We start from the raw sequence: 27,798 nt of genomic DNA on the forward strand, positions 1-27,798 counted from the left end.
GCTTGAAGCAGCCATAGGAGCACATCACAAAAGAACTGCTTTAAATGAAGTGAATCAGTTACGTCATCAGTATGTCTATGTCTGGTTTGTTTGACAGTTCATGTTCTGTTTGCTTTTAAATGTGTAGCTATTTATGATTACATTTCAATTTGTTGCCTAGTGGCTTTTCTTTCTTAGGGTTCTTTGTTACTTTTTGTGGCTCCTTGCCTAATAGAACAATGCACCGGGGAAGAAGATATTTACAGGTACCAGTCAGGCAGGAGGGGCGATTTTCTCTCAGCAACCAGCTAAACGGTGGAAAGAATGTCTTTACAAGGTCTTCTTTTGAAAGGTTTTTAATGTACTTTTTCAACAATAAAATTTCAATTCATTAAAATCCGTCGATTTCGTTGGTTAACTATTTACATGATTCTTTGCTGAGCCTGTAGATCCATTTTTCACCTATTTATATTCCTTATAACCCTTCTCTCTTAGTAGACAAAAAGCTCTCTTTTCAGCCATGGCAAATCAGGAGCAGGTGTTTGGTGACTACCGGTAGAGTCCATCAGAGAAAACACTTTCATTCATTCCCAAATTGCTGAAACGAATTGGCTCTGTCACCCAGAAACAAATATTGCATATGAGCATTGGGGTGTAAACTTGTTTGGTTTCAATGTCAGTTTTTGTTTGTTACCAACTTCCTTTGGTGACATAATTTAGCTGCTGATCTGCTTTGAGGACAAATCTGGATTACTTCTCTTTCATATTGCTCCAGGTTTGGAGCTTTCCCGGCACCTGATGCGGGCCAAAGCAGGAAACCGTCGATTCAATGGCGTTTTTTGCGCTTTAACGTGGGCAAGAAAGCTTTTGAAAGGAATTCATTTAATGGATCTAGTTAGCGGCACTTTTTCCCCTCTCGGCCAATGGCCTCCCCTCCCTCCTGTGTGGTCTAAGTCCTTGTCTGCGTGATTTGTTGTGGCTGTATGGAGTCAAGCTGCACCTGTTTCTTTATGCTAGGTCTCCGTTTAATGGGCATTGAGAGAGAACCTTAGTTCATGCGTGAACTGCGAGCGGCTGAGACTTTAAAAGCCGACCAAAGGAAGGTTCTTAAATCTCTGGAGAGTGATACCACAACAATCGGCGCAGGAAGGCTGGAAAGAGAAAGTTGTGTGCACAGCGTATTTCACATGTAGGTAAATTATCAGTGCAGATGGAGGGGCGTTTTGAAAGAGCCTCTTATTTTCCTCTGATACATTGAGGGATTTTTCTTTTGTCCTCTTTTTGATGTGGCGGCTCCTCTGTGCCATCTTTGTTGGCAAGAGTATGTTCCTCCCTCCTCTGTGAACACTGCTAAGCTGCTTACTGATCTGTGCCCACAATGTAGCCTCTGTTCCTGTCAGTACATCCCCTCTATATGAGCAGAGCAGAGATGGGCGTCGGACCTCTGCTCGTAATGCAGGATTCGGTCAGAGATGCTTGTTAACGTCTTCTGGCTCTTTTTATCAGGCTACAAAAGCCCCACAAACATGCAAACTGTATCCTGTCAGTGCTTAAAAAGAAAGGGTGAAGATGTGAGCAACGATGGGCTGAAAGTGATACACAGCTTTACGTCTGAATAATGTCTTTGAGTGAGAAAGGACCATCTGTTTGCTTCATCTTTGTTGTATTTCTGGTTATTCAGATGTTTAATGCATATACAGTTGAATGCAGTTAAATGCATTTCCAAATGCAAACCTTTGTGCTTATTTACAATAACATTTCAAAGAGGTGTCCATGGACTGTAACATCAAGTCCAGGCTTGATTTATGGTTAGAAAACATGGCTGTGGATAAAAGGCCTTTGCTCCCTTGTTGTGTGTTGCCTTCATCCGCTCTCATGCACTCAGCAAGGCTGTTTTAAGATTACAGCAAGAACTGAGAGCGCCATTTTATTTATCACTAAAAATAACAGCATTCTGTTCTTATTATTGAGATGGGGTTTTTTTCTCATGTGTGTATATATATTAAAAAATAACAATACCATATTGTGCAAATGCACCTTTTAATCAACTTTCTGCTCATCAAAGAAATGCTGAAAAAATGCATCAAGGTTTCCACAAAAATATGAATTAGCACAACTGGTTTCAACATCAATAACAACTAGATGCGAAAGTTCGTCGAGACAAACTTTAAGTTGGCTTGATAAAGTCGGACCAGAAAGTTTGAAGAAGTTTGAAGTTTAAATTAGTTTGAAGTTTAAATTAGTTTGAAGTAGTTTGAAGTTTAAAGTAGTTTGAAGTTTAAAGTAGTTTGAAGTTTAAAGTATTTAAAAGTAGTTTAAAGTATTTTGAGTGGTTGGTTAGTTGTCACAGATGGTTACTATGGAGTTTTTATAGAGTTCTTAGCATGATCTTGGCATTATTTAACACAAAGAAAGAAAGAAAGATAGGTTAGAAAGATAAAAAGGTTAGAAAGAAAGATTAGTTCGAAAGAAAGAAAGAAAGAAAGAAAGAAAGAAAGAAAGAAAGAAAGAAAAAGAGTAGTTAGAAAGAAAGAAAGAAAGAAAGAAAGAAAAAGATTAGTTAGAAAGAATGAAGGAAAGATTAGTTAGTTAGAAAGAAAGAAAGATAGGTTAGAAAGATAAAAAGGTTAGAAAGAAAGATTAGTTAGAAAGAAAGAAAGAAAGAAAGAAAGAAAGAAAGAAAGAAAGAAAGAAAGAAAAAGAGTAGTTAGAAAGAAAGAAAGATTAGTTAGAAAGAATGAAGGAAAGATTAGTTAGTTAGAAAGAAAGAAAGAAAGAGAAAGAAAGAAAGAAAAAGAGTAGTTAGAAAGAAAGAAAGAAAGAAAGAAAGAAAGAAAGAAAGAAAGAAAGAAAGAAAGAAAGAGAAAGATTAGTTAGAAAGAATGAAGGAAAGATTAGTAAGAAAGAAAGAAAGATAGGTTAGAAAGATAAAAAGGTTAGAAAGAAAGAAAGAAAGAAAGAAAGAAAGAAAGAAAGAAAGAAAGAAAGAAAGAAAGAAAGAACAAAAGAAAGAAAGATGGATTAGTTAGAAAGAAAGATAGATTAATTAGAAAGAAAGAAAGATGGATAAGTTAGAAAGAAAGAAAGAAAGAAAGAAAGAAAGAAAGAAAGAAAGAAAGAAAGAAAGAGAAAGAAAAAGAGTAGTAAGAAAGAAAGAAAGATCAGTTAGAAAAGAATGAAGGAAAGATTAGTTAGAAAGAAAGAAAGAAAGGTTAGAAAGATAAAAAGGTTAGAAAGAAAGATTAGTTAGAAAGAAAGAAAGAAAGAAAGAAAGAAAGAAAGAAAGAAAGAAAGAAAGAAAGAAAGAAAGATTAGTTAGAAAGAATGAAGGAGGGGGGGCGCTAGAGAGCCCGAACAAGATGGCAGCATAGCGTGACGGCTCCCTATAACCTCGCACATAAAACAGCCCCAGATCTTTACAAACCTGGTCAACTACATAATATAAATAATGCCTAAACCCCCAGTAGCAAAGGAGTGTGATATCTTCTCGAACGCCCGAAAAACAAGCTCACGAAGTGCGAAGACAGCATCTCCGGTCGAGAGTGTCGAAGCTAATAGCATGGCTAGTGTAGCCGACGTACTAACTGAGCTTAAATCACTCCGCTCCGAGTTCAGCTCGAAGCTGGACGGAATAAACATCCAACTGGGGGAGCTGACGAACTCTGTCTCGGTGATGGAGAGCAATTTAGGTGAAATCAAACGAGATGTAACAGCGAATGAACAGCGAATCGAGGAGGCTGAAACTCGCATAGCCGCTACAGAGGACGCGTTGGACAAGGCCGAGAGGGCTTTGGCTAAAGCAACAAAGCGGCTCACATACCTGGAGGAAAAGACAGAGGACCTGGAAAACCGCGGGAGGAGGAAAAATATCCGGCTGTTTGGTCTTAAGGAGGGAGCTGAGGGTAAGCGTCCTCTTTTAGACTTTATTACCGATATGCTACCCCAGTGGCTGGGCAACGAACCCGACAGAGTATTCATATTGGAAAGAGCCCATCGTACCCTGGCCTCACCAGTTCCCAATCAGAACCGAGCCGTCCTCCTTCGCTTTCTCAACTATCAGGATAAAGAATACGTCCTACGCTCTACAAGACAACGGGACATTACACACGACGGATCCAAACTCGCATTCGTCCAGGATTTTTCAGCGGAGACGATCCGACGAAGACGGGAGTTCAACGCTGTAAAAAAGCTGTTTGTTGACATGGGGACCTTCCGAGGATTTCACCTCCAACCGTGCAGGCTAAGAGTGCTACACAACGGGAAAATACAGTTGTTTTCCTCACCACAAGAGGCTGAAGAATTCCATCGCAAAATCTCTGCTAAATAGCCCACACAGGACCAGGTTTGAATTGAATTGAATCGTTTTCCATACATGGAGAGGGGTGAGTGCATTAACTTATGTGCAGGAGACAGGCTCGCCATCGGGCCTGATGGTGACCACTTAAGCCAGGTGACTCTACAACAGTAGGAAATATGAACAATTCACAGAAGGCACACACTGGTTTCTATCAAACAGACAGTGCAAAACTTCTGCTTTATCTTTATTTTATTCTATTTTATTTATTTATTTTCCGTGAACACTTGCAGTCTCTGTATATGACTGTCACTTTATTTTGGATATATGTAATATTTTTCTAGCATGGTAAATAGAAGAGAGCAATGGTATTAAGATGGGATGGGAGCAGCAGGTGTGTAGGTTTTATGAATACTAATTCAAATCTGTTCTAAGTTGTGTTTTAAATAATACTAATGGCAGGACATTTTGATTTTTCTATATACTTGAAAATAATATACATATAATATATATAAAAAATGATTTTTTTTTTTTTTTTTTTTTTTTGTTGTTTTTTTTTTTTTTTTTTTTTTTTTTTTTTAACCTACATGCTTGCTGTTAAGTAGAGTGGATTACCACTCAAGAAAGTTAAGCTTGAACTCTTTTCTTGCCTGTTCTCCTGCACAGAGATACCGCCTTTTTCTAAGATGTGCGTCGTTGACGGATAGCTGTTACTTGCCGGTCAACTTGAGGGTGTTAATTGTTCCAGTGGGGTTGCCTTGTCGTTTGGGGACTAGGCTGGGGTTTTGGGGAGGCGGGGAGGGGGTGGGTAGAGGGGGCCCCTCATGCTCTACCAATGTTTTGTTTTTTTGTCTTAATAGCTTGTTAGTCTTATTTTGTTTTTACTTTTACTTTTACTTTTACTCTATCATGGTCACACGAAACCAATGTAGCAGGCAAATCTCTGTATGTCTAGTACACTTAATGTAATAACGTTTAATGTCAGAGGCCTTGGCCACCCAATTAAGCGGAAGAGAGTCCTTACATTCTTAAAAAAAGAAAAAGTAGACATAGCTTTCCTTCAGGAAACCCATTTGTCCAATGAAGAGCATAAAAAACTCAAGAGAGATTGGGTCGGGCAAGCTTATTTCTCTAGCTTTACTAGCAATAAAAGGGGAACAGCAATACTTATTCATAAAAAACTACCTTTCATATTTAAAGAGCAATATAGCGACTATGATGGCAGACAAATATTAATTAGGGGGATGCTATATGGACAAGAGCTGACATTACTAAACGTATATGCACCGAACGAAGATAACCCTAAATTCATGATGGATACGATCACCCTATTTAATCAATATAATACAGACTTTGGAATAGTTGCCGGAGATTTTAATTGTCATATGGATAGTAGCTTAGACAAATCCTCAACCACACTGTCTAACCCCAACGCTTCTAAGACTCTGAGGTTAGCCTCGGCTGATGTAGGCCTGGTCGATGTTTGGAGAGAACTTAATCCTACAAGGAAAGATTACACTTTCTATTCGGCTAGACACAAATCATACTCCCGACTAGATTTATTTTTTTTACCACAGGATCATCTCTCATCCATAGTTTCATGCGATATAGGGCCCATTCTTATATCAGACCACTCACCAGTCTACCTGCGGTTATCCCTCCCCCAGCAGACAAATCAAACCAAACAATGGAGATTTAATACCTCCCTCCTCACAGACTTTCAGGCTTGTAATAATATTAGAAAATGGTTAGAGCAGTACAGACAGGATAATGCGTTCTCCCCCGTTACTCCGGCAGTGATGTGGGATGCAGCTAAAGCTGTAATTAGGGGCCAATTGATCTCTTACGCATCTGCAAAAAAAAAATCTATTATTAAACAAATAGAACAACTTAAGAAAGAGTTAATTAATTTGGAACAATGCCATAAACGCTCTCCTACAGAGGAAAACTTGAGAAAATTAAATGCAACAAGAACTAATCTTAATCTCATTCAAACAGAACATATCAAAAAACTTCTATTCTTTACCAAACAGCAATATCATGAATATGGTAACAAGCCAAGTAGACTTTTAGCCTATCAACTCAAAAAAGAACGTGCAGAAAGTATAATAAAGTGTACACGTAATGCGGCAGGCCAGTTGAAATATGATACACAATCAATTAAGTCCTCATTTCTTGATTTTTATACACAGCTTTACGCGTCAGAAAATCCCTCCGCAACAGATATCCACAGATTTTTGGAAAAAGTATCCCTACCCTCTATCTCAGAGGATAAGAAGGAGCAGTTGAGTGCTCCATTCACCCCAGAGGAGGTGCTACAAGCAATCAAGTCAATGCCCTCCGGAAAAACTCCAGGTTTGGACGGATATTCGGTAGAATTCTATAAGACTTTCTGGGTGCAAATCGAGCCACTTTTCATGCCCATGGTTACTGATTTTTTTGAAAATGGCGTTCTTCCCGACACTATGAAGACAGCAATAATATCTTTAATACACAAGAAGGACAAGGATGCTGCTGACTGCGCATCATTTCGCCCAATTTCATTACTTCCGGTTGACTTTAAGATATTATCAAAATTAATTGCACGCAGGCTGGAAGACCTGTTGCCCCAGATTATTAATCCTGATCAGTCCGGTTTTGTGAAGGCACGCTATGCATCTGACAATATCCGGAGGCTATTAAATATAATTGACCACTCGGCCCTACATAACAGAACAGCCTTACTACTTTCGCTTGATGCAGAAAAAGCGTTTGATAGGGTCGAGTGGTCATATTTGTTTGCAGTTCTGAAGAAATTTAATCTGGGTGAAAAATTTATTGGGTGGATCAGAACTATGTATGGCAACCCACAAGCCCAAATATGTATAAATGGTACCCTCACTGAAAAATTCAATTTGTTTAGAGGCTGCCGGCAGGGGTGCCCTCTATCTCCATATTTATTTAACTTGGCAATTGAGCCACTCGCAGAAGCCATACGGGCTAATGAAGAGATTGCAGGTATTAATATCGGGAAAACACAGAACAAAATTTCGCTATATGCGGATGACATAATCCTATACTTAACCAGCCCCGAGCAATCAATTCCAGCAGTATTAGACCTTATCACTAAATTTGGAACAATATCAGGCTACAAAATCAATTTGACAAAATCCAATGCATTATTAATTAACTCGTCAGTTTCTAATAGACTCAGAGCAATCTCACCTTTCACCTGGGCCCAAAGCAGCTTTAAATATCTTGGGGTGAATGTGGCTCTAAAACTCAAGGATCTTTACCTCATAAACTACATTCCGTTGCTTAAAAAGATTAAGGAGGAATTAGAACATTGGAAAATGCTCCCCATCTCATTTCTCGGACGAATTAATGTAATTAAAATGAATGTTTTGCCCCGTTTTAGCTACTTATTTCAGTCACTGCCCTGTTACTTGGATAAAACGTTCTTTAAATCCATAAACAAAATACTTACCTCTTTCATCTGGAAAAATTCCTTACCAAGAATAGCTTTTAAAACTTTAACAAAATCTAGAGAGAAAGGGGGACTGGCATTACCAGACTTGCAGATGTACTACTGGGCCGCCCAGACAAAGGGCCTGATTAGCTGGGTGCAAAGACGTAATAATGCACATTGGGTAGACATAGAAGAAGAACTTTGTACTCCTATTTCTATAACCTTGCTACCATTCATTAACAACATAAATGCAATACATCAAATAACAAAAACATATGTAGTTTACAACACTCTTCGGGCTTGGCAAGACATAAATAAGTTCTGCGGGAATTTTGGCAAAATCTCCAGGCTTTCCCCCTTATCCTTAAACCCAGATCTGCCACCGTCTATTGGTGGTTCCCTGTTTGCAAAGTGGAGAGGTAATGGTGTACATCAATTCCAACAATTGTTTGACGGGGATATACTCAAGTCCTTTGCTGTTTTAAGGTCAGAATATGCAATTCCGCAGCAGGACTTCTATAAATACTTACAAATTCGCCATCTAATAAACACTCTAAAAGGAGAAAAACGCCTGTCTTTGGGGCTAACAAATCTTGAGGAGATTTTGGTAAAATCAACATCATTAAAAGGGAAAATCTCTGAAATTTATAGTGTTTTGTTGGAGCATTACAGCTCTTCCTTAACCTCACTTAGGAATATATGGCAGAAGGATATGGGGCGTGCTTTTGATGAAGATCAGTGGGACACGATATGTCAGAATGTTTTTTCCTCACTGTCCTGTAATAAAATAATCGAACAAAATTATAAATTCATGCACAGGACGTACCTTACTCCGCTCCGCTTAAGTAAAATGTTCCCTAACTCATCCCCCAGATGTCATCGTTGTAAAACATGTAAAGGGTCAATTATGCATGTTTTTTGGGAATGCAGGAAATTAAAACATTTCTGGAAGGCGGTACATGATCTAACTGTTAAGATTGTGAAAACCCCGCTGGACATTACACCAACACGGTACCTCTTTGGTACGGAATTGGACAAGACGCTGGACACCACATGCAGGAAAAGGATTATCATAATGTCCTATATAGCAAAGAAATGCATCTTGCTCAATTGGAATCAACAAAGACCTCCATCATTTAATCTGTTTAAACAAATCCTAAATGAAACTTTAAGACTGGAACAACGCACATACGCCCTAAAAAACAAGGGAGATGCCTTCCGAAAGATATGGGAACCGCTTATGGACCTCTGACGCTATCATGTCATAACGGGGTTTGGCATGTTTACATATCATTCACAAAAGATGAACTGTGATCTGTGACCATGGACTGGGTTGATTTAATTTGCTGTATTTTATTTTTATTATGATTATTTTATTATTCTTTTTTTTTTTTTTTTTTTTTTTTTTTTTTTTTTGTCTGTTATGTTAATAAAATGTTAAAAATCAATAAAAAGATAATTGAAAAAAAAAAAAAGAAAGAATGAAGGAAATATTAGTTAGTTAGTTAGAAAGAAAGAAAGAAAGAAAGAAAGAAAGAAAGAAAGATGGATTAGTTAGAGAGAAAGATAGATTAATTAGAGAGAAAGAAAGATGAATAAGTTAGAAAGAAAGATAGATAGATTAGAAAGAAAGAAAGAAAGAAAGAAAGAAAGATGGATTAGTTAGAAAGAAAGATAGATTAATTAGAAAGAAAGATGGATAAGTTAGAAAGAAAGATGGATTAGTTAAAAAGAGATAGATAGATAGTTTAAAGTAGTTTGAAGTAGATAGATGGATGAGTTTATTTGTTTAAATGAGTCTCAATGGCTCATATAGTATATAGAACGGCAGTTTGGTTTAGTCTTCAAGGTGTTTAGATTTAAATTTTTGTCGGTTTGAATTTTTTAGAACTCCCCAATGTAAGTCAATGGGAGTTTTTGAATGAGTTTTTTTGAGTTTTGATCGTCATTTTTAGGAAAACCGTAAGTCCGATCAGTCTGAAAATAGATAGCACACTTAGTCAGAAAAGTTTGAGTGTCTGAGCCGAGTTTGGAGTATGTAGAGTTAAAGCTCTAGGAGGAGTTACATATAGAAATTTTTAGTCTCAGAAGAATAATAAGTTTAAGTACAATATCAGTAAGTTGGCTTTCTCAAGCCAACTTAATTATAAACTAAATCAGCATGAAGCAACTTTCCCATTTGGCTGACATCACATAAGTTGCACAATGGTTGTATATTACTAAATGATTTCTGAAGGATCATGTGACGCTGAAGACTGGAGAAATGGCTGCTGAAAATTCAGCTTTGCCATTACAGGAATAAATGACGGTAAATTAAAAACGGTTTATGAAATTGTATTGATATTTTCCCGCCTTGATGAGACCCCAGACTTTTGACCGGTAGTGTATTTTTCTTTTTGTATTTTACCCCTAACTGTTTTCTTATAATACAAAACTTTCAGTTGTTCTATTTATTGTAGTGTTGTACTGTTTAAAGGTGAGGTAAGCGATATTTCAAAAACGCTGTTGGATATTGTTGATATTTGAAATCAACCCAAACAAACACACCCCTCTCTTCATTGCTCCGCCTCCATAGCTCACCGACCAATCCTAACTGCCCTGCTCCGGGTCGGTATCGAACCCTGATCGCTAGCATGCGAGGCAAGTGTACTAACAATGACGCTAAACACCACATTCTCTAGCAGTCGTCATCGTGACTCTCAGTAGCTGGCCTCCGTTACGCACGCGATCCAAGAGTGGATGTCTGTTTATCATAGCAGAAGCGCAACAAAATAATGCTTCACGAAAAAGTTTGTTGTTAGTTGCCAACAGCACAGCAGCTTCAGACAAACAATGACACTCAAACCCGGTGTTACTCACGTGTGGAGCGGAATCAAAGCAACCTCCGCGTCTGTTTTCAGGCCTTCCCGCTTGGGTCTCTCCAGCGCTGTAAAGCTTTTCTAATATTAATGCGGGTCCTAAAGCTCTTGCCCAGTCATAACCCTTCATTTTCCAGTGATTTCTTCTGAGCTTTTCTCTTTTGTATTGTATCATCTCTCTTTCTACAGTCTTTCTTCAAATCTCCCTCTTGCTCGTTCTCTCTCCTCCACCGTCATACGCCCCCTAATGCTGATAGGCTACACACGTTTGTTGTTGTTTGTTCGTGTGTCGGTCCGACTAACTTCTAAACAGCGGTTTTCAAATATTGCTTACCCCACCTTTAAGGGCCAGACACCAAAAGCTATGAGTATGAGAATGATTTGCCTGACTTTCCTCATAGTACAACATCATTCTGCTGTATTAGTAGTTCTTTTGGTTGAGGATATGGGGCCTTGAATAAATAATGTGTCTTCCAAGAAAATTCTGAATTTTTTTAAGTTAGTAAAACAAATTTTCTAGATCAGTGTTTCCTAACTGTATTAGTTTAAGGCACCCCATAGCTCCACCAGTAAGTCTCAAGAAATACCCCATCACTTAATCCAAACCAGATATCATTCAGCATCTTCATTCATTTTTAGTGCACTTTTAAACCACAACAAAAAAATCAATACTGTGTGGAAAGAGACTCTCCAAATAGCTTTAATGAGATGAGATCTATTTAATGAGATCCCATTTTGTCTTTCACAGGTTCCTTGAGAAAGATCTAACAGCACATTTATTTATTGATTAAATCCAATTAAGTATACTTTACTTTTTTAGTTTAACAAGGCAAAATCCTGCTTGGGAATCACAGTAAACCTGTGCTAGCACTTTTCACTTTCACCATTCTGTCATTCTCACTGTCAGTAAATGAGTGTGCGTGTGTGTCGCAGGGATGAAGAGGAGGTCATGGCCCTGTACAATCCTAGTGTGGTGAGTTACGCATTGAGCAGCAGTAGCACACAGAGACAGGGGAGTCCAGGCAGCTGGTGTGAAAAGAAATCACCTTCCAGACCCCCATCTAGCCAGAGCAAGATTGGAAGCAGGTCAGTGTTTCAAAATAATATACTCGTGAGTGTACTTCTACATGACAGAAGTTGATGATATTGATTGGGTTAGTAAGTATTGAATAGCACTCTTTCTTCAGGTCAGTCTCTAGCCTCTCGTCTCACTCCAGCTGTGAGGAAGAAATCAAGGCCTTAAGACACAAGTTAAACATCACCCATATAGATGAAGTCGTGACCCATCTCAGGTGAGGTGTATATCTGAGCAGTTATACACACTGCTCCCTTTAAAGTACTCAATTCAGTTGCTCTACCCTTTAGAGTGAGTAAGGCAAAGTGATGCTCATTTTTAAATGGAAGTCACACAGAGTGTGAGTACATGTTATTATAACTGAGGTTTGCTTTGAGCATATTATGAAAACTATGAACAACACAGTAAAATTTCAGACCTAATTCCATGCATAACAAATGCAATTACTTTTTATCAAGCAGATAATATTGGAATCATTTGTTTACACCCGAGGCAGTGTACATAACATAATGACTTTTTAGCCAGCAAGATTGTCCGTTTGCGGTTTGATCCTGTTGTGCAGTGAAGTTAATATTGTGGAACACACATTCCTCAGGGTAGATTTCTCCCTCCTTTGCTCAACACGTGCTCATACTGACTATGGACGCAGACCAGACACGCTCCTTCTTGTGCAAACATGCTGTTGTTAAATCAGAATGTTGGACTTCCTCACCTCTTTCCCTCTTTCCCTCTTTCCACGACTGCTCATGCTCATATACACTTTCATCTAGGATTATATTACTTAATGCTGGTTCTAAATTGGTGGCTACATTTCGATTTGGGGTTGTCTGTAAGCTCACACATACATGTTTGGACACACTTGACTAAACTGATTTCTCTTGATCTTAAAAAGCTTTTCATCTATGTTTTAATGTCATAAATAAAATAAAATTTAAATTAAACATTAATTAAATCATCAATTAAATCATTTTCACAAAGTTCAAATGCATTTATTATTTTTATGTATTTAAATATTATTTTAAATTAAATATGTAATTTCACTTAAATGACAATTAATAGGTAATTTTCATTGCCGTTTAAGTGAAATTACTGAACTTAAAGGTGCATTGCGCAAGAGTCTGAGTTTTCGCAGAACTACGCCCCCTCTGGCGGCAAGCGAAACTGCAACCAGAGGTGTGCACGCTCACGGACCACACGCACACGCACGCTTGCACGAGCACGAGCTGGTCATAACCCAAGGAGCATCAGCCGCACAAATCTTTTGTTTACAATCATAATGTTTTCAGAGGTAATAAAGTTTTAAATCTGCAAGTAATTTCAAATATGTGAAAGGAAAGGCAATTGAGTAAATAACACACTTATGTGTGAGGGAAAAAATGGGGGTAGTAGAAAACTTCGTTTTTTATTCCCATCTATCTCCATGTTGAACTGTGTTATGTGTTTACTGTATCCACTTATGACTATTATTATGGAAACACGTTCATGAACAATATAAGTTATTACTTTGTAAAAGCTCAAAATAGTAATCATGATACCATACCATACACAGTAGGTCAACAAAGTACACCCAAATGTCTCAAGGTAATAAACAATCAAGTGGCACTATGACGTTACCATAAAAGCCAAACAGGCTAATCCGCCGAAGATTTGCGGGGGTTTAGCCTGTTTTATTGATCAGCTAAGTAGCATATTCCAATAGCAATACATCGTAATTAAGCAGTAATTTGCTCAAAATTTGTGTCTAAGTATCTAACTTATATATCAGCATTTTATATCACAATCATTCTGAACCTGATCACTGACAATGGTAAATTATAGTAAAACCTATTCCGATTGTACATTTATCTAGCTTACGCAGTTACGCTAAAGCATTACACATTTTATGGATCGTCATTTATTGTCATTATTGGCCGTATCAGACATTAGAGAATGGGATATATCTTACCTTTTTATCAGGAAAAAAGCCAACTGAGGATCCCGTTTGAGCCCTAGAGCAGACCGGAGATCTCTCCATTTGTTGAAAGCCTTCCCTATGTTTACTCTCGTCTTACCCCGACGCCTGTCTGACTCCAATTTGGACCTTTTGGTTGCACTAGACAAAAGTTCTCTTTTTTTATCTTACGTGGAGTTAGCGTTGGTGTTTGAAATGAACTACAAGCCGGTCTCTTAGAATCCATTTTCTACGGAGAATGGCGGCGTCGGCGCATACACAAACCTGCCAGACATATGAGCGTGCCGTGAACGCGCATGACGTCACGCCCAGTCTCAGATTCCGACCCGAATCCCTCTTATTTATTTTACTGTACAGGATTATAGAGGCAATCGCAGTGATCAGAGAAGGGCTCATTCAGCCCATCAGGCAATTGTTTAAGCATGTATGGGTTAGAAAACGGGTATTTTTAACATGAAAAGTTGCGCAATGCACCTTTAAATATACGAGCTTGATAAAAATGATCATTCTAGAAGAAAATTTCAGATGGCACTTAGAGGCTTTTGCATCTGAACTCTTCATATATATATATATATATATATATATATATATATATATATATATATATATATATACATGCATACACACAACCATGTACTTTAAATGACTAATATAACCATCTCATACTATCACTATGTCATGGCACCACCTCAGTACTATTAAGGGATTCCCTCTTACTTTACGAACGCCTCGCTCAACCCCTTTACCACCCACCATTCTCTACCTCCCATCCTCTCCTTCTCTGCCAGGCATGTGTAACCCTCCACCGAGCTAAGAGGAATGCAAACAGTAAGTCCTGCTGAGTGTGGCAGCAGGGAACTGAGATAGAAGGAGGGGAGAGAGCAGTCCGATCTATCCCTCCATCAGAACAAAAGACCTCATTGTGAGCAAATGAATACTAGATCCCGACATATGTAAGATTCCTTGGCCTTAAAAGAAAAGTGAAGAGAGTTTAAGTGACTACAATGCTTATGTAACAGAGAAGAAGTAGGCCAGTGTTCGCTTCCCCGCTGATCTGGAAAAGAGTTCATGGTGCAGCAGTTTGAGTCCAGCCCAGATAAAAACTCTTTTTGCTTAAACTTGTTTAAGTGATGCTGTGTTTTGTATGAAGTACTTAAATGAGAAGAGGTCTCCTATTTCTCGGAAACCCATAATGGCTCAGAATATGGACAGTTATTTATAGTTGCCATAATTATGTGTATCTTATTCTTGGTGCCACTTATGGTATTTTGTTTGTTTGATATATATTTTTCCTTCATGTATATATTACACTTCATGAGTGTTGATTTAGAATATATGCATATATGCACTTAATCCTTTAAAAAAGAAGGCCTTGTTTGATTGACAGGTCAGTCCTTACGGAAGAATCTGAAGCATTGAAAAGAGACGTGCGGGTCCTGCAGGTAAGGGCTCATTTTGACATTAAATACTGGTTTTGATTGCAACATCAATTTCAGGATTACTTTAATAACATGTTATGAATCTGGATCCAGAGGGTGGAGGAATCTTTTTTCTTTTTTTTTCTATCTTTTCTAAGCGCATCATTTTTTTTTTTATCTCCTGAGGCCATTCTCCATTATAGTTAAAGTACTGTACTTAAAGCTGCAGTCCGTAGCTTTTTTGGGTTAAAAATGATCCAAAATACATTTTTGAGCAAGTACATATCCAGCCAGTGTTCAAAACGATCTGCTTGCCTTAGCTCGATTCAAAACGGTAAGCTTGTAATAATGTTTTTAATTCCAGTGGTACTGGTGGATTTCTGCAGGAAATTCGAGCATGTCTTTGCGTCATTACGTCACATTTGTACACATAAAGAAGGTGTCTCGGCTAGTAGGCTATATTGCGTGTGACGATGTTGGAGGTGGAGATTTATAGCCTTTTCTCACAGCACTTGATATAATTAAACTCATCAATTTGATGGTGGATCCAGAAAGGTTCAAACGACAATCACCAGTGACAACTGGAGATTCACCCGTTGTAAAACGCGAAAGACTTCGGAGAAAAAAAGAGAATGCAACCGGCCCATGCGAAAACAAGGATAATATCGGAAGGGCATTAAATGTAGTCAATCAATGCTGATGTTGTTAACATGAACAATTTGAGAACAAAGTATAATTTGCACGGTGACGTGATATGATAATCAATCATCAGATTAAATCGGCGCGATTTACTGCAATGCTTTTTTCCCCTTAGTTGGTCAGAACAAAAGTGGATGTTACTTACTTGTTCAGATGACATTTTCAGGTGAAAATTAATGGTCATACTTCCAAAAAGTAGAATCTGTGATTGCGAATGACAGTATCCACACCGGCGCGGTGATTGACAGCCGCACATTCTCCTCAAAACATTGGATTCATCCGCGCTGTGCCGTGCCAAGGCACAACGCACGTAAAGTTGATAATTCCGCGAATAACTGCAATTGCAGATTTCGAACAGAGATGGCGACAAAGAGGAAAAACTGCGGAAAAACTTAACTCTTCTTTTGTGGTTTCTACAAAGAACAAAATGTATAGCTTTCAGATTGGTCAGTAATCAGATTTCCCTTATGAACTGCTGCAGTTTTTATTATATTATATTTATTGTGAAATAAATATTGCGGACATAAAAGCAAGTTTCATCCCCATAAGACTAGTGAAGATAATATGATAGTTCCCAAAACCCAACTCTGAGTGCTGTGGAACTGCTCGTACAGATTAAACAAACTGCTTAATAACCATTTTTAATTATCTCAGTTTGCTGCAACTGAAAACTGCAGTGCAAATTTGTATTTGAGATTTGTATTTGTATTGAGAATTGCCCTTATATTTGCTTACATGTAATTATGAGGAAAAAATGCAACACTTTACATTACTCTCTAAATTATACTGTAATTAGCTACTATAGTAATTTAAAACATTACTGCCATGATGCTACAGTGCTGTGAGTGGTTGCTTGGATCAGTGCTAAGTTTCGTCTAAAATTTAATTTATTTCAATGATGAATTGAAACCGAATAGACTTAGTTTTAGCAATAACAAAACCAGCTATGATGTTGGCAAATAGCTGCTATAGCTTTGGGTGGTTGCTATTGGGCGCTCCTAGGTATGACTTCTGTCCTTCAATGTTCTATATGTCTGTGTTGTTTTGTTAGGGCCCAATCACTGAAAGTGTGCAGTGTGCTTTTTTTTTTTTTTTTTTAACCTTTAAGGGGCTTTAGAGGCTTAACATGCAACAGCTACAGCTACAGCTCCCGCTTGAATACAGTCAAAAAACGTGCATATATCATGTATGTATGAAATCGGATACACATATAGTTCTCATTGAGCTGAACACGTGGATATGACTATTGCGAGTCACGGTCATTGTGCCACCAACTGGCAGCAGGAAGTGTGTCACTTAAAACAGGGTTTCAAATCAGCCGCTTATATTTACCTGAATTGCTGAATGCGGGGTCAGAATAATGTCAAGACACGGCAGATATAAATTCGATTTTCGATGTATTTACCTTCTATATTTACCCAATTTTCTAAAGCCATGGGTGATGGTGATGAGCCTGTGCTTGGGCCCGTCATTGCTGCCTGCTTATTTTTTTCCAATATGAGGTATCAATCATGTGCCTTTTGAGGTTATTACAATATTTTGATGTTTATTCAGCATATTAAGAACGGTGCGTGTCCACTACAGCGGCAAAACTCCGCTCAGTGCCGCTGGCAACGCTGTAATGTCTCCGCTTTGGGGTGTGCCTGTTGCGAGTGTGTTTAATCTAAATTTTTTTCAACACACGGACAGTATAATCATCAGCGATGCACGCGATTACATTTAGAAATAGACAAGCTTTGTTTCCAAATGCACCAAGCAAAGATCCTTTCAATTTTATAAACTTTTATAAACCCAGCCAATATAATAACAATGAACACATCCAAAATAAATTCTTTAACATATATATAACAACTGCAAAGCGTCTAATTTGTAAACAAAATGATTTACGCACTAAATCCAGCATAAACTCCGGCACAATTTGCATATTTTTAAACTCTCAGAACAGACGTCATATCCCGAACCTCACAGCAATTGGCTGCCGACCGCGTTTTTCGCTTGATATTTGCATAAAGTCGAGAACTGCCCAACCTTTTGACGCTCTCGGTCGCTCTCAACCATAGACGCTCTCAACGCTTTCTCCGGTCCGCTGTCAATCCCAAAATGCACTGCGCGAGCGTGAAGCTCGACTTCCATAGGAATGAATTGAAAACGCTCGCTCCGCTCCGCTCGCACCGTGCCAGTGGACACGCACCGTTAAGGTCCGAAAATCTCATCCAAACTTTTCGCACGTTAAAAAATAAATACGACCTCACGTTATGTCAATCACATTTACACACTGCCTCTGAAACTTTCGTCCGTCATAAAAAAATTCGGATCCGGTTCAATTTTCTGCGTTTTTCGCATCTGTAGCAAGCATTTTGAGAGATGTTTTGACAATTCAGAGCAACTAAATGACGAATACGAAAAAACGCATACGAAAAGGACCTTTAATATGAACAATAAAAAGTGATTCTTTCCTTAGTAATAACAATGACAATATGCACTAATAACAATGTGTAATTATGTACAACACCACTCATAAATGATACATTCAGTAGATAGTTTATTAGAATTACCCAGTGCTTGCTTAATAATTGCACCTTACATGAACACTCAAGTAGAGTGTGAAATATAGAACAGTTGTTCCTTTTGATGTGTTACATAAGCAGCTGGGAAATGGAGAATCATGCATCAACTACCATAGAACGAGCATATGTTTTTTTAAATAATGGATCACAGAGCATTTCTATAGTATATGAATACAAATACGCTAAACTAGCCCATTAAGCTCTTTTTCCATTTATGCAGCCAAACACACAGTGTCACACTGATCTCCTCTCAGTCAGCCAGGGGAACTCAAGGTTTCTACTGTACATCCTTGCTTCACTCTCTCTTCTGTTAAAGTGTAGAGCTCAGCCACAGATGTGAGCCACTCTCAAGCAAATGAGAACGCCATTTGTTTTTGATTAACACACATATGCATGCACACTATTTGAAGCATTCTGTCCAAACATGCTGTGCAAATGCACTCATACACCACTCACTGAAATCTCATCCTGCTACACATAACAATATACAGTATTGAGCATCAAATATGTTGTGATTACGTCACGTCACACAGCAGTTTCACGTTTGAGCTAGACAGACAAAACTTGTTACATTGAACTGGGCCGATCCTAAAGTTCACTTAGACTGACTCACTCATTCTTGACAGTGCCAGACTGGGATGTGTACTGTCACATACCATTAAATTTGATGGTGAAGAAATGAAACAGTTCCACTGGCATAGACTGTTTATTTTAATTAAATGATTGGTCTTTAGAGAGAAATGTATATAATCAGAACAGTGTTAATCAGAATATTAGTGCTAGCCAAGAATTGAATGTCTCATTGCAGCTGGGGCCTGCAATTGGGAGTCTCAGCACTAAGGGGGCCACAAGGTGGCTGAATTTTATTGAACCCTTTCATGCATGAATTATGACAATCTTCCTATGCTTTCTGATTGCTCTTGGGGCATGAAAAACAAGATTTGATTAGATTATTTTCTTTTTTTTTTTACACATTTTTGAATATTGTCTTGGACAATGAGCAGTGTTATTTTTTTACTATCATTGTAATATAGTTTTTAATATTTTGAATTAGATTTTAATTTTAGATTTTATGTTTTCATTTTAATGTAGGTAATTTTGTTGTGTGCTTTGTCACTTTTATTAGTTTTTGTAAATATAGTTTTATTACTTTGTCTACATTAGTTTTAGTTTATTTTAGTTATTTTAGTACTCCAACTTAAATTAAATTAAATTTAGTGCATTATTTCAAGTAATGATAAAGTTTATTTTTATGGTTATGGTTTTAGTTTTAGTTGACCCTGTCCCGTGCACAGACATCTGCTCATCTGAGGGAGTGTGTGGGAGAGGGCGTCCCTCCTCCCTCTGGTCTTAGATTTCAGTGTCCTGCCTCATAACACCTCATAGTGGCTTTGCTAATGCTATTTCTTTTCCAGCTGGCCTCTGGGGTTATACCGCTGCCCACAGACCACAGGGCTAAAATGAATAGTCTCCCGTACGCTGGCGGTGACTATGCTCACCTCAGAGAGCTCTGTTTGTGTTTCGTTTAAAAGGATGAGTGTATAATACATGTGCTGGGCAGTAAGCATGACTCTACATGAGATATCAGTGACTGAACCGAGGCAGCAGGCAGATTGGTGTAATAATAGTTACAGGCGCTGCCATACGACAATGACGGCTAATGGAGATCCGTGGCTTTGCAGCGAAAAGCATGTGGTTTGGAGTCCCGTTTTAAGAGCTTTGAGACTCAGTGGAGCAGTGCTGTGGAATCATTTAGTGCAGTGTGAGCTGTGGGTCTGCATCAACACTATTATGATGGTGGGGGCTTTTTTATGGTAAATGTGTCACTTTTTCCATTCTGAATCTGATTATTATTCTTTTTTCTTTTTTTAATCTGTAAAGCAATTTGGCAATTTATTCTTGATGCAGATACAAAGTTTCACATCATGAATTTTTTATTGAATCTTCACTCATAACGAATAAGACGGATAAAAAAGTAAATCTTACTACATACTGTAGAACATTTTGTTCGTTCGTGTTTTTAATCAAAAGTTCAAAAGTTTGGAGTTGGTAAGATTTTTTTTTATGATTTTTTTTTTTTTTATCAATTTAAAATAACTTTTTTATTTTGATCATTTTAAAATGTAATTTGTTCATCTGATGGCAAGTCAGCATCATTATTACTGGCCGGACATTATTACAGGCTGGAAGACCTTTTGGAAGAGCAAACAAGTTTAGACTGGTCTAAATGGGGGGTTTCGGCCGGAATATTGATCACAAATGCCATAGAATTGTGTCTATTGAAGTGATATGCTATAAACATATACAACAAAGATGATGTGGCAAACGTCTGCAGCGTTACACTTTTTTTAAATGAAGTTTTATTTGCAGTGAGACCATAGAAGAACCATTCTGGTTTCAACAAAGAACCGTTCAGTGAACAGTTCTTAAAATAACCTTTTTCTTAACGTAAAGAACATTTTAATATTTTAAAGAACTCCCCCCCCCCCCCCCCCCACCCCACACTATAAAGAACCTTTTGTGGAACTGAAACGTCCCATGGATGTTGAGGGTTCTTCATGATGGAACCATCAATGGCAATAAAGAACCTTTATTTTTAAGAGTGTCCATTTGGAGACAAACACTTGCAGGGAAAATCTTTGTCATAAAGCTTAGTGGAGAGAGTGAAAGTATAATGGTGTTGAAATCCTTTGGCTTGATTAGATGTTTTATCACAGGAAAACCTTGAGACTGAGAGAGCCAGTACCCAGACAGAACCTGTCTCTCCAGAACCCACCCTAGCAGGTATGTAAGGTTATTCATCTTCACAAAAAGATTCTGTTTTTCATGCACCTTTGTATCAGACAAAAGCCTACTGGCAGACTGAACCAAAACAAGACTGTGTAGCTCTGAGGAGTTTTTGTCCATATAGGTAAATATATAAATTTGTCTATATATAAATTCAACTGTTGAGCATATTTTTTCCTGATAAACATTGCATCATAATGATCATCAAACCATTTTATTTTAAATCTGTAAATGTCTCCAAATGTGAAGTGGCCTTTTGAATAGTGTATCACCACCATCTAGTGGTTCACTCCTAGATCTTATGTATTTTTGGGCTGATGATAAACAAGTGTGTTAAAACAAGTGTGTCAGCCAGTGTGTAATGCAGTTTGTTGTTTTTATTGTACATACAACTCGTTCATAAAAATAAAGCAGCTAAATTAGTAATTCTGCAGTCTCAAATAAAGAACAAAAATCTGATAAAAATGTAGACTGCTTAACACTGATTTCTTGTTTTCTCTGCTGGCTTTCAGAGCTCAAAGAGGAACGGAGACTCATTCAGAGGGATCTGAACATCACGAGTTTAATAAACTGCTCCTACAACACAATAAATCGGAGCATCAGAAACCCACAAATCCATGCAAGGTCAGATCACCTTTCCAGAATAATGCTTTGTATATGACTTGATGCATTTATTGTCATCGTTGGGTCTTCTAAATGTGAATTTTGTCATTGTTTTGGAGCACACTCGCTTATAGATAACAGTAAGTCTAACATATTCATACTAAAAGCCAAACAACTTTAAATAGGGCATTATTTGAGGGAACAGCCATTTGGGTGTCCAAAACCATTGTGGACATTATGGAGTGCTCCCCAAAACGTCCCACTAATTGAACTGTGTTCTAGAAATAAATTTGATATTGATATGAGGGTAGGCAGGCAGGCATAGATTCAGAGGCATAAGGTACTGCGAGTATTACATACAACAATGCAACAATAATAAAACAATGCATTGACATTTACGTTTTACTTTTAAAAACGAGTACTTCTGTACTTTTACTTAAGTAAAATTCGGTCTTTACAATTTTTAACGGAGTAATATACGACCAGTAGTATCTGTACTTCAACTCAAGTAAGGAAGTTGTGTACTTTGTCCATCTCTGCAGTCATGTAGTTGATCCAAGCTTCTTGTGGCATTAATGTAGTATGTTTTTTAAAGGGAGACGAGTGGTCTAGCTCTGTCTGCAGATGATTCAAAAAGACCAAAACCATCAAACGCAACAGTTCCCCATTTGAAACCATTTCCGCCCAGAGACACAAACCACATCAGGAGCGATGTACCACTAATAAGCTCTTCAAGTGCTGAATCCGAAAGCCCTACTTCTGCTTTGGAACATGGGGACAAAGGTTGCAAGTACAGAGGAAGTTCAGTAAGAGCTTCAGCATTCAGACTGGTGCCAGCAGCCACAGCCAGAGCATCAGGATCCGTCAAAGACTTCCTCCTAAAGATGGAGGTGACCAGAAACAGTGACCACCTCCAGCCCGCTCCTCCTGCAGTGCAGAGAACAGCCAGCAGGGGGCAGAGGGGGAACAGACACCTGAGCGTTCCTCAGCCCAGCAGCCTGCTCTCTTCTCTTTGACAACAACTGGATCTCTGCAACAACTGCTCTTCATTGTTTTCGTTTCTTTTCTTTTCTTTTCAGGAAAAACATGTCCCTTACCCATAGGAATAAAACACAAACCACAAGGTGATCTTTAAAATAAACTTTATTTACCATTTCAAATTGAACAGTTTAAGATATACAGCTGACATGACTAAGACAATTTCAATGCAGTTTGGCCCTAAAATGGAAAAGACATGGTTAGATATGTTTGATAAAGTACTGAGCTCATGTCATTAATGTGCTTGTCTTTTTACTTCACTGTTTTTATATTGCCATGAGCACACAAGTACACACGCGCACACACACACACACACACTATTGTGATGACATCTCTTCTTTTAGGATACAGGACATGGGAGAGACATGGGTTTTATTTTTTGCAGTTACGTATTATTTTCTGTTGCTTTCAAACACGTATATATTTTTAAAGTGCCGTAACAACATTAAAATACATGATGCTGTTTTGAATAAACACTTCGGTAAGTAAGCGAAAGAATTCAGTTTCATTTGAGATACAGTATGCTGATTCTGTTTATAGCTTACTTTATACAGCCACAAAATTGTGCTCAATAGTTATTTCCATCTAGAACCTAGAGGTATTTATGTGCTCATTATAAACACAACCCTGTCATGTCATTTGAAGGTGTATACCAATTCATTTACAAACTAATTGTTGCCTCATTATTGAGAGCAAAGTTTTCGGTTCTTCTTAGAAACACATTTTTTGCTTCCCAACAGCAGATTGACATGACGTATTAATATACCAAAATACAATTTCCATAACATCAATTCAGTTTTTATCATTTTTCAAATGCATTTTGAAATTATTCAAAGATCAGCATACAGGTTAAAACGTTCTTTCCAGGCAATCAAATGTGCTTTCTCCATTTCTTTTTACATTGTGCAGGATACATGACACTGTGAATGAAATTGACAGAAATGTTCTTAAAGGGTTTTGCAGCACTACAAATACACTTACAATACTGAGATGAAGATATAACATTGTTGGCTTTAGACTGTGTCCTTTCTCATCAATACACAAGATTTCTGTTTGACCAGACGCTTGTTCAAAAAGCATTTTCTTTTTTTCAAGTTTCAGTCCAAAGCCTTTGTTTGGCAATGTGTTTGAGTTGAGATCAGCTGGCTTGAGGAGGTTTAGGGGGGAACAAATGTAGTGTCACAGAATATAGCTAAAAATATTACAACTGATGATAAAATACAGTTTTAGTACTATAAAAATAAAAAGGAAAAATCTCTTAGAAAGGTAGATTTCTGTTAAATGGCAAAAACAGATCATTACATACTGATTAAAATTACTGTACGACATCAATAGTGACAGAACGTCCACTACACAGAGCACTCTGTACACATAACATTAGCTACGTTACCATAAGAAATAAAGTAAAAACAACTAAAAATAAACCCCACTACAGCAACCCACCCTGATAAAAACAGATAACACAAACATCAGTTGAATTTTTGTCTTTTTTTACATTACTGTACAACGGAGAGAGAGAGAGAGAGAGAGAGGACTAGAGGTGTGGAACAGTGCAAGAACGGCACTGATGCATAACGTGTCTACTGTTATATAAAGAGTTTGCATGTCAAGGTCTGTTCACATTGCGGTACCTAGAGACAGACACATGGTCTTCATGCCACGTTCAAGGTCTGAGGACCACACATCAGACAAATGAGAGGACTTCAAGCTTGTGCATTCACATTTGCGACAGCGATTAATCATACAGTAGCTACCGTGTACGTAGCCAGCTAAAGTGAACCAGTAAATAAAAGTGCTGTTAGTCTCACGACACCTAAACTGCTGCTCTAATCTGTCTAACAGAGGAAAAGCTAGAGTCTGTGACTTGCATGTATGGTTGTGCTATTAGCTCACAAAGACCAATGAAACTCTAACTACTCCCCTGAGTGTCCGATATCTCCTGTTAGGCAGCAGGGTTACTTTTATTCTTGTTGCGTCTCTTTTTTTTCCCCCTCTTTTTCTTTTTTTCTAACTTTTTAAAGTTAGATTGTATTTTATATATTTTTGGATAAAATCTTGAATATAGGCTATACATATAGGTATATAGACAACCTTACCTTCATGCAGAGATTAATAAAATGTACATATAACAATGATCTCTAGACTATTATGCCATCAGGTTTTGAATACTGACTTTATCTGTGACCTGCTCCATCATTTTGAGTCGTTATCAGAAAAAAAAAACATATTGAGTTTTATGAACTAAATTAAAATATCTTCATTTGTGGTTCAAAGATGAATGAAAGTCTTACGGGCTTGGAACGACATGAGGGTAAGTAATAGATGACAGAATTTTCTTTTTTGGATGAACTAAACTTTTAAGGTATTTTCCACCAAGAACAAAATGTAGAAGTATTCAGATGAAAAAATACTGAATAGGATGAACAAGGAGGAAAGTTACTCCAGTACTATAGATGGGGCCATTCACTGGCTTCTCAGACATTTTTGAGAAGTTTTGGGCTAGTTATGTGATTTCAACATGTCGGCCCATGAAGTGACCCATTCCATGTTAAAAAAAAAAAGAAAGAAAGAAAGAAAAAGAAATACTATGAATTACTAAAAATGGTTTGCTATTATTAGTCTACGGACTTCACTGGACTCTTCGATTTTAAACATATTATTCTAAAGTATCATTCATTTCTTTGTCTTCCCTCTACAATAACTAGTAGTAAAAGAGGAAGAAATGATCCGTGTTGCCGTCTGAACTGAGGCAACTGCAGCGATCTGCCAGGCCACATTAAAGAGCGTCAAAACGACATTTGTTTAAATTTCAGAACAAAATGAAGCTATTTCAAAGCTGAAACTTTGTATGTATTGTTCGTATTTCGACTCAAAATGACAGAAGCAGCACGTCACATACGCATTGCGTTTCTCCGTGCACAACGCAAAAGAGAAATACCAATACTACTTTGACACAGCGATTCGCCGTTTCATCAGAAGTCTCAATACGTGATGCGTCAGCACATTAGCAGCTACCTTGCCAGAATCCCTGTTGAAAAGGCATCAGGCAACATCCCAGACAAATTCACAGTGTAACCAGGACTCTCTATCCAAGTACATGTGCCACTTCAACCGTATGCATCCTAAGTAGTCCTAAGTAATCATTTTGATACATCACTGGAATGATATGATAAGCAGCATCTAGCCATACCAACTACCAAACTCTCAATCTGAGTATCTCCATCCCTATTGCCAACAAAAACAGAACAAATCAAACACACCTAATATGCTGTGGTTTCTATTTTAAAAGTCAGATAGTTTGACCTTTTATGTCTCGCAAGACTATTTAATGTTATTCACAATAATACAAAGGAAAAACTGCTGACTACCCAACAATTACACTAACTACAGTGACTGTGACTGATGCTACGTTTACCTCTGATCGTTCAGCATTATTCAAAAACACAACTGCTTGGCTCAGCACAGCCAGATGCCTTTAAATGAACATACACACCAGTTCAAGTCTCTTAACACGCGTAGACAACATAAAATTACACACAAACATACCAGCTAAATCATCAGAGTACAAAGGTCTGTGCACATGTTTTTGGTAACATGCCTCCTTTTCTGTGAAGAGCAGGGTTAGTGTGCATACTACAGTACTGAATCTAATGAGGAACTAGCTGCTTCTGGTTATCGCACACGTGATCCCCTCGCTCAGGAGATGCCTCGGCTCGAGATGCCTGGAAGACTAGACAGATTTGGCATTTCATGTGGAAGTTCCTACATGAAAATCCCTCTCCTTCATGTCAAACACTCAACATCAGCAATAAATCATCTCAAGGTAATGGAAAATGCTTCACAAAAAAGCAAATTGTGTGTAACCCTGAGAATTGGCTTGAGAAGTTATTTGCCTCGGTCCAGATACCTCAGTCAGTAAGAGATTAAGACCAAATATCCTTTGTTTTGTATTTTTGCTCTCACTTAAAAGGGTAATAGAGTGGATATTCTCTTGGCCTGTTCTTATTTATCGGTATCAGCCAGTCTACTTGGACGATTAACGAAAGTTTAGCTTCAAAACCTACCGGGAGTCTAGTCAATGGACAATAGACATGTCCTGGTTTGTATATTTAAGCGAATTTTGAGTTAATACAATGTATTATATCATATACTGGCATTATATTAACCATCGGATCGGCCACCCTACTCTCAGACATCAGCATTGGCCATTGAAAAACCCATATTGGCTTGTGAATGAGATGGTTCCCAAACAAGACAATAGGTACAAAACAGAAACTGAAAATAACACTCCCCTTAACAGTGGCATTATAACATTGCCACAAAGAATATTTGGTCTTCAGCTTTTAAACCTGACCAGCACTGCCGCCACTATACACACACACACACACACACAAGCCAAATCCCGCTGTAGCTCCTGTTGCCGCTACAGTCACATCTCCGGACTATTCAACACAGAGTGAAAATATTGTACAATGCGCTATATACACACTGCGTGTATGCAAACACCTCCTGTATATGAACATGTTGGTTTTTTTTCTTTAAAAAAACTGCTGTATTAAATTATGTGAACAAAAAGAAAAAGGTTTTGGATGACAACCAATTTCTCTAGAGGTTAGATTTCATAAAGCCCTTACAATATGTAAAGGTCTCCAGCGAGAGTGGCCTGTCCCGCAGTGTGGGAATGGGAACCGTCCTGGGGGGAAGGTGTGGAGGGGCTCCTCTATGCGCTGGGTGTGGGGTTCAATGTGGAGCCGTTGCTTCCTGGGATGGTCAGACCGATCTCATCCTCTTTCTCCTTGAGTTTCTCTTTCCCCTCATCCTTCAGCTCTTCTTTGAGAGGGCACACCTCCACAGATTCAGGGCCCGTGGTGGCGTATCGTCCCTTGCGGTGCTCCTGGAGAGCAGGGCCCCAGTCCAGGTCAGGCTTCAAGGAGTTCTTCAAACGCTGCAGAGGAAAGAGTCGGTTTAAAAGCAGTTGAATTTTGGTCAAAAGGATTGGCATACTTTAAAGCTAAAACTAGAGAATTTATCGGGAAAATTAAGTTATCATAAAAAAAAAAAAATCTTAAAGGGTTTGTTCC

The 27,798-nt window shown here is 38.1% G+C and overlaps 2 protein-coding genes across 5 annotated transcripts in view; one reads left to right on the forward strand and one right to left on the reverse strand.

Moving 5' to 3' along the window:
• Window positions 1-23,772, forward strand: part of ccdc24 (coiled-coil domain containing 24) — a 28,413-nt gene extending 4,641 nt beyond the window's left edge. For both annotated transcript variants that reach the window (XM_084410951.1, XM_084410950.1), the window contains 6 exons: window positions 11,513-11,665; window positions 11,767-11,871; window positions 14,993-15,047; window positions 21,007-21,073; window positions 21,589-21,700; window positions 22,275-23,772. In XM_084410951.1, coding sequence (XP_084267077.1) covers window positions 11,513-11,665; window positions 11,767-11,871; window positions 14,993-15,047; window positions 21,007-21,073; window positions 21,589-21,700; window positions 22,275-22,695 — 913 coding nt within the window. In that variant the 3' untranslated portion in view covers window positions 22,696-23,772. The remainder of the gene's footprint in view (window positions 1-11,512; window positions 11,666-11,766; window positions 11,872-14,992; window positions 15,048-21,006; window positions 21,074-21,588; window positions 21,701-22,274) is intronic.
• Window positions 23,773-24,729: 957 nt separating this feature from the next.
• Window positions 24,730-27,798, reverse strand: part of slc6a9 (solute carrier family 6 member 9) — a 49,548-nt gene continuing 46,479 nt past the window's right edge. For all 3 annotated transcript variants that reach the window (XM_084410947.1, XM_084410946.1, XM_084410948.1), the window contains one exon: window positions 24,730-27,662. In XM_084410947.1, the coding sequence (XP_084267073.1) occupies window positions 27,438-27,662 (225 nt within the window). In that variant the 3' untranslated portion in view covers window positions 24,730-27,437. The remainder of the gene's footprint in view (window positions 27,663-27,798) is intronic.

Source organism: Rutilus rutilus (assembly GCF_951802725.1).
Source record: "Rutilus rutilus genome assembly, chromosome: 6".
Lineage (NCBI taxonomy): Eukaryota > Metazoa > Chordata > Actinopteri > Cypriniformes > Leuciscidae > Rutilus > Rutilus rutilus.